General features: G+C 41.9%; 1 protein-coding gene across 1 annotated transcript; it reads left to right on the top strand.

The window, feature by feature from the left end:
• The first annotated feature begins 6,693 nt into the window (after positions 1 to 6,693).
• LOC137075984 (uncharacterized) lies at positions 6,694 to 8,678 on the top strand. Its single transcript, XM_067444918.1, has 5 exons — positions 6,694 to 7,394; positions 7,483 to 7,652; positions 7,749 to 8,003; positions 8,095 to 8,394; positions 8,483 to 8,678. The coding sequence occupies exons 1-5, from the start codon at positions 7,034 to 7,036 to the stop codon at positions 8,618 to 8,620; spliced, it is 1,224 nt and encodes a 407-aa protein (XP_067301019.1). The 5' UTR covers positions 6,694 to 7,033; the 3' UTR covers positions 8,621 to 8,678.
• The last annotated feature ends 2,081 nt before the right edge of the window (positions 8,679 to 10,759 follow it).

The following is a 10,759-nucleotide window of genomic DNA, read 5'->3' as shown; positions in this document are numbered from 1 at the left end:
GCCACATACAGAGACACAGGTTACATTCAGTTGAAAGGAGCATTATAGCTGATCCTCTGGGTTAGGTCCTGCTCCCCACACTTTCAGATTTCAATGAATGTGTTATACAGCTTTCTTTCTTAAGTATTACAAAGCACAAGAGTGTCAATGAGCCTGAGCTGTGGTGAGGCCCAAGCTGTTAAGATCAGCACAGGCAGGGCAGGAGCAGCCATGTCTCTTTAATGATCGTGCTTGAGCACACACGAGCCACCCACCATCTACTGACTACTGAACTGCCACCCTCAGACCTCCATCTTAATTTAGCTAATGAGCAAGCACCTCAAAACTTAGCACCCTCTTCTTCTAGCTCACTCCCATCTGCTGCAGCCTTCACAAACCTCAAAATCAAGACTAATGGCATTGCTTGTTTTTGTTAAATGCAAACTGGTTTGGGATATTTTGGGGTCCAGTTTGTGCCACATGCAGCTTTTTTTCTTTTTTCCCCCTTCTTTTTTATTTTCTCTTTCCTCATATTGAAAATAGGGCCAGTCCCAAGATAGGATAGATGGACTGGGCTGGGCTGGACTAACTGTCGTGCTTTCGTCACACAGAGGGTCAAGTTATTATAGGTCAAACCTCTTGCTGTTTCCTAAAGAGATTGGTGGTTTCACAAAGCAGGATTTACACAGATTGTGAGTTATTCACAGCAGTTCTGCTTGTTTTCTGATAGAATAGAAACTGTTGTTTTGCTGCCTAGCTTGCTTTGACAAGATTTGATTAACTGCTGCCTTAGTCTTACATAGAAGACCTGTATCTTTAAAATTGTAAAGTTAAATTGAAAAAAAGTTTGTATATATATATATATATATATATATATATATATATATATATATATATATATATATATATATATATATATAAAATTAATTATTATTATTATTATTATTATTATTATTATTATTATTATTATTATTATTATTATTATTACTGTAATGAGCCCGAAGTACACTTAAAATGTCATTTCACCCCAAAAACTAAAAACATTTCAGTGCCTGTACAACATGTTCATCTTCGGGACACAAATGAAGAGACATGATCACTTTATATGATGAACAGATTGAATTTAGGCTTTTATTCACATTATCTCACACATCAGTTGTGGTAAACAGAAGCTCAAGCATGTTGGCTTGACATGGAAGAACCAATGAGGTTCAATCTTGTGTGTTACACATGTTTGAGCTTCCGCAAGAACACATGAGATTTGTTCTCGTGCATCAAGCTGGTTCAGTTGAGCTTGTTTATGTTCACTGATTAATGTTTATATGTAAATAAAGCCTAAATTAAATCTGTTCATCATATAAAGTGTTTGAGCCTCTTCCAACACGGTCTCACTCCCAACTCGTCAATATATTGACACTTGGTCAAGACCCCTCTGGGTCACTTTTTAACACACTAGGTACCCCTTTAACATCATTTTGTAATGAGCAGGGTGCTGCTCCATTCATATTGTTTGCCAAATGCATCAGATCATGCATTTAATTCTTTGCATTTGTAAAAGTAGAGTAACTAACCCAACTCCTACCCTAAACCCAGTACTTAACAATATAAAACAATAGTGGGCAAATAAAAGTACAGTCACGGGTATTTATTACAAAAACTGAATACAGTATAAAAGTATTAACTCATTTTGCATTCCAAGTCATCTGAAGTCATACGATGTCTTCATGTAAAGAAAAGATCTGATCTTAATGTTTTAATCACTGAAATTATGATCCCGCTGCTCCGTGAATGCACTCATTCATATCTCATTCAAATGATACACACGACTTTTAGCGTGACGCAATCGGTCACAAGATGACATTTTACAATCAATGTTGACGTAATGACGCAATTGGTCGCGAGACATACGAGAGCCAATGGAATTTCACTATGATATCTGTTTCTTCGAGATGCAATTTTTAACAATTGATTTGTTCCTAATCTTTGGCGGATGGAGATGCTGATCAATTTTGTGGATTTCCTTCACACAAATCAATCGTTTTGTCCTCAGACCACTTTTTGAATAAACTGTGCATGCAGTGGTATCTGCCTGTTATAGCATGTGTTTTATATCATATAATACACAAATTGGTAGGTTTAGGGATGGGATGGAGTTGGGTTGGGTTGGGTTAACAAGTGTCTAACTAGCCAGACTGATCTCATGAAACGGCGTATGTATGACACGCCAATTCGTATGCCATTTTGGCATGCTAACAAGACGCATAATCGCTTTCAAGCGTGTTTATCAAGGCCATTTCATCCTATCCTCCTACACTGTCCCTATCCCTAAACCTACCCATCGCATACACACACAGACACACAGACACACATAAATGTGTGTTTTCATTTTAAATGTTCATGTTTTGAGAGTTTTTGATTGGGAGAACTGTTTGAGACATTGAGATTTCTTAAGCTCTATTTACACAAAGTGAGTCTCCATATGCTGTTCTTTTTATCTCTCTTCTGTTGGAGGAGAATTACCTGAGATGTACAAAAGTGTTTTACAATTTGTGTGTGTGTGTGTGTGTGTGTGTGTGTGTGTGTGTGTGTGTGTGTGTGTGTGTGTGTGTGTGTGTGTGTGTGCGTGCGTGCGTGCGTGCGTGTGTGTGTGTGTGTGTGTGTGTGTGTGTGCATTTAAAAACAGAATGCAATAATGTGGAAGTTTTAAAATTTCAATATTTTATTCAGAATACAACATAAAATATCAAATGTTTAAACTGAGAAAAATGTATAATTTTATGGGGAAAATTTGTTGATTTTACAGTTTTTTTCAGTCGCTAACAAGCACTTACCCATACTTCAGATAATTTTTCTAAACTCTTAACACAGACTTACACCTACAAAACACAATTGGCCAAATGGATAATTTTATTCTCAATAACACATTTTGTTAAATATACACTAACTCTTCATTTCAAAACAGAACACATCTTTCTCTGCACACACTAACTTTACCAAAACACTGGAAATCTGACTCAAAATGGAATTATTCTGTCAAAGAATAACACTTGTTTTCACTTCACAAGGTACATGCAGTCAATTAAAGTATACCAGGTTTCAAAATTCTGGCTATTGTTAACATTACAAAGACTGCATAGACTTTTATGTTTCAATTTTACAGGTATTTGCATGCAAAACATGCAATCCTCCGTTTTGCACTAAATATCTTGGTTGGGAACTGTATGTCCACATGTACAGTAATGTTCACATTCAAAAGCATTCTAGTAAAAAACAAATCAGTTTTTTTCTTGCTTTACTATTTACTACAGGAGATAAAGTAGATACAACGTATGATAGAACAGAAAAAAGTTTTACAGTATTGCTTACAGTGAACAAAATTAACACACAAGAACATTTTGAACGAAGAAAAAATAAGCACAAAATTACTGTATCTAATCTCTGCGATCTACAGGGATAGGCCATGTTTTCATCAACATCACATCTGATATTATCCAAGTCGATACACCTGGGATAAGACCACTTGGTATGTCGGATCCACTCTTAGCAATTACAAACTGTGATGTCCCTGCAGCCAGCATCCATGGCTTCAAGGAGGGACATCTGGTCATGTGGCTGATGGTCATAAACCTTCCATCTCCCTTCTCCCTTCAAACCTTCTCTCTCACTGTTCCTCTCAAAGGGAAGAGTGTAGAGCTGCTTCATTCGGACAATGCCCGCGTAATGGTTGTGAGGCTAATGCTATCGATATTGTCAAAAATCTCATGGTCCTCCACAATTCTACTTTGAATATCTTGCGGTTTTATTGCATTATTTTCAAGAACCATGTGGCATGCTCTTGATCATTATTGAGGAGCTTTCCTCTTCTCCCAGAGGGTGGAAGACGTTTTCTTTAGAGGGACAAAATATTCTACATATGCATTACTGTATGACCTTATTGACATTTGAGAATGAAATTATTATCAGCTGAGATATATTATTTTTGAAATGATAGCATTGCAGAAGCAGGGGTTTTTATACTGTATCTAAGGTTTGGAATATTGTTTTTACTATTGTGGGATGTTGTGTGTTAGCATTCGCAAATACAACAAAAACATTTCATAATTTTGTTGGGAGGTATAGCTTGTCTGTTAAGAAAATATAAGCATTGTGGAAATGTGTTCACTAACTGCATATTGTGTGAAAACGACATGAAATGTGTGAAAGGTATGGCCACAAAAGACTGATGCTGTGCTAATTGTGTTTAGAGTTTTGAAAATGTGACAACTGATTGGACAAACGCTTGTTAGCGACTGAAAAAAACTGTAATTAATAACACAAGTTGATAAGATAATATTACTATACTATATCTTGTCCTTGTAACCGTTGTGTGTGCAGGGAAATCCATAAAGATGGAGAGACCGAAGGATGTGCTGAGAGATTTAAAATGCTCTGCACATGCGCAGATGTTGATTGTTAACCGAAAGGAAACACTGCTTTATCACCCAAAGGAAACACTGTGCTTTATCACCCAAAGGAAACACTGTGCTTTATCACTAAGCAAGTGATAAAGCATATAATATTTGTAAATAAGCACAAGATTTTATCACTAGATACCCAACATCATGTTTTTATCCCTCAGTAATTTGCTGTGTAGATGATAACTGCAAACTCTTTGCAGTATTTCACTGAGAAACTCCTTTCTGATATTGGCCCACTATTTTTTGCCGCAGCATTGGGGGAATTGGTGATTCTCTGCCCATCTTGACTTCTAAGAGACGCTGCCACTCTGATAGGCTTTTTTTTTATACCCAATCATGTTGCCAATTGACCTAATAAGTCCACCAGATTTTTCTTATATACATTTAACTTTTCCTGCCTCTTAATGCCAGCTGTCCCAACTATTTTTGAATGTTATCAGGGCTATCAAAATCCAGTGTTCTGAGTTTTTGTTGTAGGTGGCTATTGTAGATGGCTATAAAAAAATAAAATAAAATAAAAACTTGTGTACTGTGCTAATTAACTGAGACTTCTTACAGCTCTTACAGGTTGTTGGCCTTGTTTGTTTCATTGCTTCTATTGCTCTCCCCTTTTTTGTAAGTCGCTTTGGATAAAAGCGTCTGCTAAATGATTACAGTTTTTTTCAACTGCTTACACACATTATCCAAAGGTTTCCTCTTTTTTTCAAAACTTAACACACAAATTCAAGAATTCCACACACAAGATGCAGAATGCCTCACATCTCTTTCAAAATGAAACAACACAGTCAAAATATCACAAACATATTTCAAAAGCAAACATTTGTCTTACGTTGTAAAGACCTTTACCATAATGTTATATTTTTGATTATGTCATATACACACTGTTATTCAAAACCTAAAGCTCTTCTTTTAAAAGCTCACATGTACATGAATGAATGTAATTGGGAGAGAGCTGTTGAATATATAAAGTAAAAACAAAAGCAAAATTGAAACCAAACTTTTTATTTATGTTTTTATTTGTTTTGCTCTTTGTGGTTGTAAATGTGGTATTAGTGTACACAGTTTGAAAAAAAAAAAAAAAAAAAAAAACACATCAAAAATATGTAGTGTTGTAGCATGTAGTGTAAAACCAAACATAATGTGTGTGCTTGCAGATGGTTGGGTGTATCTAGGCTCCATCTCCTCCGGGCTGGGTCCGGCAACAATACTTCATCCACGTCACATGCTATATTCCCTCTTGCCAGACACCATGGAAAGAACCTTCTTGTATGGCGTATCCAACCTTGGATGGAGGCAGCATCAGTGTCTCCACAACTCCTCTTACTCTGTCTGCATTGTTTGCATCCATTGTCCAAAAGCTATTACTTGACCTTTGGCCTATTTATAGGCCACTACTAAAGTTATGATTGGTTGTTGTTAAGTAAAGCAACAAGTGTTTGCACATGTGAGGAGTTAGTGTGAGGCACTGATGAATTAGTGTGGTATTTTGATTGGTTGTGTTTAAAAAAGGAAATCAAGAAACTTCCTGTCAGATTTTTGTGTGTTGCCTAGAAAATTGTGTGTTGTGTTTTGCAAAAAGTGTTTAACGAAATTGAAAACTGAGTAAAAGGCCAAAAAATAGTGTATGGTTTTGCAGATTTAGTGTGTGGTTCTGGTGTTGAGTGTCAGGTTTTAAAAATTGTGTGACAAGTAACAATTTTGTGTGTAAGCAGTTGAAAAAAACTGTAAATGTAAATGTATAGCGCTCATGCAATCGAAAATGAGCCAATATTTGACATGATTCAAAGGCTGGTCTCAATGCAGATCCGCAGTAGAGTGTAGGGGGATCGAATATACGGTTTGTACAGTATAAAATCCATTACGGCTATTGAAAGTCCCTGTAAACCACATAGACCTGTGTGTGTGTGTGTGTGTGTGTGTGTGTGTGTGTGTGTGTGTGTGTGTGTGTGTGTGTGTGTGTGTGTGTGTGTGTGTGTGTGTGTGTGTGTGTGTGTGTGTTTGTGTGTGTGTGTGTGTGTGTGTGTGTGTGTGTGTGTGTGTGTGTGTGTGTGTGTGTGTGTGTGTGTGTGTGTGTGTGTGTGTGTGAGCCTGTTTATGTGGTTTATGAGGACACAAATTTGTATAACTACATGGGTATTACACTGGTATTACTCTATAAATGTGCTTTATGAGGACATATCAAATGTCCTCATAATTCAAATGGCCTTAGAAACATACTAAATGACCCTGTTGTTCTAACTGACCCTGTTGTTTTAACTGACCCTGTTGTTCTGACTGACACTGTTGTTCTCACTGACCCTGTTGTTTTAACTGACCCTGTTGTTCTAACTGACCCTGTTGTTCTCACTGACCCTGTTGTTTTAACTGACCCTGTTGTTCTGACTGACACTGTTGTTCTCACTGACCCTGTTGTTTTAACTGACCCTGTTGTTCTAACTGACCCTGTTGTTCTAACTGACCCTGTTGTGCTTGTGTGTTTTTCCGCAGATGTGTTGATTGAGGAATTCAGAGGCCACCAGGAGGGAGCGGATCCGGGGCCGAGGCTGGTAAATAATGTAGCCTCCAAAGTATTTCGCATCAAGAACTTTGTGGGCTACATGGCGGCGGGGCAGACGGATCTGGCAAGCCTGGGCTTCCTTAATCAGACGGCGAGGATGCGGTCTTGGCTGAACAGCCTCAACCAGGCCAAGATCGCGGAGCCGACCATACATCATTATCTGAAAAATGTGGCCCAGTTCCTGGCCTACGTGGCCGAGACCCCGCCACCCACCAGCCGGCTCTCCCGGACAGTCATGGTGGGGCTGAACCGGGAGATCAAAAACATGATCCGCTCCGTCCGGCGGAGAGTGGTTATGCATGAGGTGAAGGTCAAGCAGGCCAAGGAGGGCCGCCTCATCTCGAAGACCACTCTCCGCCAGTGCCTGGCCAAGGCAAAGGTAGCCATCCCGAAGATCCTGGGTAAGTTTTTGACTCCTCTCACCTTCAAGACACACACACACACACACACACACACACATACTTGACAATTCTCCCTCTTTTCACACAGCCCGTCTCTGCCAGTCACCCAACAGGAATGACCAGTGGTCGTTCTATGGACACCTCACTGCATACTTTGCCTGCATTTATGGGCATCGCAGTGGGGTGTTCCAAAACATGACCATCCAAGAGGTAGAGGCGGCCAGGAAGAACTCTAAGGATGGCTGCTATGTGATCAATGTGAGTGGTTTTATCTCTTTCTCTCTCTCTCTCTCTCTCTCTCTCTCTCTCTCTCTCTGTCTCTCAGTCTCTTACACTTTGTCTCTGTTTCCGCAGATATCAACACACAAGACAAACCAGGCGTTCGGAGCGGCCCAGTTGGCCTTAAACGAGGAGGAATTTGAATGGATGACGGGGTTCCTGGAGCTGAGGCCCTATATGGTGGGGGGGGCCGACCCCACCTACTTTTTTTTCACATCAAAGCCCAGCTCATGCAAAAATCTTAATCAATACTTTCAGGATGCATGGGCTGGGATGGGCCTCCCAGGAACCCCGAACTTTACTGAAATCCGGACGTCCATCGCCACCCACGTAAGTGCTCCCGCATGGCTTGAGTTTCTGAGGTGTGTGTTTCTGAGGTGTGTGTTTGTTTCTGACTATGCTTTCCACTCTATCCACACAGGCCAAGAACACCCATAACCCCGGGGACCGGCACAAGGTGTCCCAATTTATGTGCCACGATACCTCCACGGCTGACCGGTTCTACGCCCTCAATCTAGATGCCACACAGGCTCGGGAGCACCGGAGACTATTTGAGGCGGCCGTGGAGGGAGAGGACACCACCCCGGGGTCTCCGGAGAAGAAAGTTAGAAAAAGAAAGAGGCCCACCAAGCCCATCAGGACCACCAGGCCGGCCAGGCGAACCCCCGCCAGCCCGTCTCCCTCCGACAGCCATGAAGAGGAGGTGGATTCTGCCGCTTCCGTAAGTCCATCATTCTCATCGGTGGGAGGATTGTTTAACCATTCGTTGGTTGGCGTGTTTGCTGACTCTTATTTTCTTTCCATTTCAGAAGGGACCCACCACCCCCAAAAAACGGAGGGTCCTGACTCCCAGGAAGGGATACCCTCTGGTCTTGATTTCACCCCTGAAAACGCAGACCCTCCGGATCTTGGCGAAGCGGCAGAGGAAGCCACCAAAGTTTTTTTGATTTGTTCCCGGTGTTCTGTATATATGTGTTCTTGTTTTAAATAAAATGTTGAAAAGTTCATTACTCTCATGTCTTTTTTTGGCTGCAAAGCAAGTGTCTGATGCACTGAATAAAAGAATATTATCACATATGGTGAAGTACACCCTTCTGATAGGCGGTGCTGTGGCTGAGAGAGGAGCATTGGTTTGGGGGCCCTGGAGCCTTCCATAGCTGAACGGGAGCCCCGAACATAAAAACTTCCATTTTCAAATTTATGCTGTGGCCCCAAATAACGGGTCCACGGGACTGCCTTTTCTATGCAAATTAAGCACTCAAATCACCTGAAAGTTAGATGAGTGTGTGTGTTTGAGTGTGCCCTGTAAAGTAGAGTTGTTTTCATCCATAAAATGTATATTAAATGTGAAATATCACCCATAAACCCTGAGACCTGGAGTCAGTTATTTGTCGGCCATTACGTAATTGGGAATCTGTACGTCTTTGTGTTTTCAACTCCCGTTTGGCCCCAGAAGGCCCTAGGGCCACCAGGCTTGCGTTCCTATCTACGTCTCATCGGCCCCTATCGGAATCCAGAGTTTCGAGAAGATCAGAGAAACTTGATTTTCCACCCCAAAAAATTCAATTTCACCCGTGTATACTGTGAGGTTGGATTCCACGGAATTTCCCACCACGTTTGATCTGATGTGCCGATTGGTCGACCTTTACCTCGCCCCTTTGTCAATACCACCCGTGTATACTGTGAGGTTGGATTCCACGGAATTTCCCACCACGTTTGATCTGATGTGCCGATTGGTCGACCTTTACCTCGCCCCTTTGTCAATACCACCCGTGTATAATGTGAGGTTGGATTCCACGGAATTTCCCACCACGTTTGATCTGATGTGCCGATTGGTCGACCTTTACCTCGCCCCTTTGTCAATACCACCCGTGTATACTGTGAGGTTGGATTCCACGGAATTTCTCACCACGTTTGATCTGATGTGCCGATTGGTCGACCTTTACCTCGCCCCTTTGTCAATACCACCCGTGTATACTGTGAGGTTGGATTCCACGGAATTTCCCACCACGTTTGATCTGATGTGCCGATTGGTCGACCTTTACCTCGCCCCTTTGTCAATTTCACCCGTGTATAATGTGAGGTTGGATTCCACGGAATTTCCCACCACGTTTGATCTGATGTGCCGATTGGTCGACCTTTACCTCGCCCCTTTGTCAATACCACCCGTGTATACTGTGAGGTTGGATTCCACGGAATTTCCCACCACGTTTGATCTGATGTGCCGATTGGTCGACCTTTACCTCGCCCCTTTGTCAATACCACCCGTGTATACTGTGAGGTTGGATTCCACGGAACTTCCCACCACGTTTGATCTGATGTGCCGATTGGTCGACCTTTACCTCGCCCCTTTGTCAATTTAAGTACACCCTTCTGATAGGCGGTGCTGTGGCTGAGAGAGGAGCGTTGGTTTGGGGGCCCTGGAGCCTTCCATAGCTGAACGGGAGCCCCGAACATAAAAACGTCCATTTTCAAATTTATGCTGTGGCCCCAAATAACGGGTCCACGGTACTGCCTTTTCTATGCTAATTAAGCACTCAAATCACCTGAAAGTTAGATGAGTGTGTTTGTTTGAGTGTGCCCTGTACAGTAGAGGTGTTTTCATCCATAAAAATGTATATTAAATGTGAAATATCATCTATGAACACTATGACCTGGAGTCAGTTATTTGGCAGCCATTACGTAATTGGGAATCTGTACGTCTTTGTGTTTTCGACTCCCGTTCGGGAACGCAGAGGCCCCGATGCTCGTGTGGGGACTTGTTAGAAATCTGCAGCCCTCCCCGTGTCAACCAAGCCTACCCCTGAGATCCTGGGCCCCGTGGTTCGGGAGTAATGGGCGGTTAAAAATGTGGATTCTTGGCCTTATTTCTCGTGAAAGCAGTGGTCCCGGGAGCTGGGGACGGTGGGGTTGGAAGGGCCCCTAGGGCTTCTCCAAGCACCAGAAATTTGGAGCTCCAACTCGGTTTGGTTTCCGAGAAACGACCCCTCAAACCTGGACCGGAAGTGACCGTATCTCGGAAACCAAAGGTCCCAGGAGCTGGGGACGATGGGGTTGGAAGGCCCCCTAGGGATTCTCCCAGCACC

Source organism: Pseudorasbora parva, chromosome 5, assembly GCF_024679245.1.
Source record: "Pseudorasbora parva isolate DD20220531a chromosome 5, ASM2467924v1, whole genome shotgun sequence".
Taxonomy (NCBI): domain Eukaryota; kingdom Metazoa; phylum Chordata; class Actinopteri; order Cypriniformes; family Gobionidae; genus Pseudorasbora; species Pseudorasbora parva.
The sequence above is the reverse complement of the archived record's forward strand: the minus strand, read 5'-3'. Positions and strand labels throughout refer to the sequence as shown.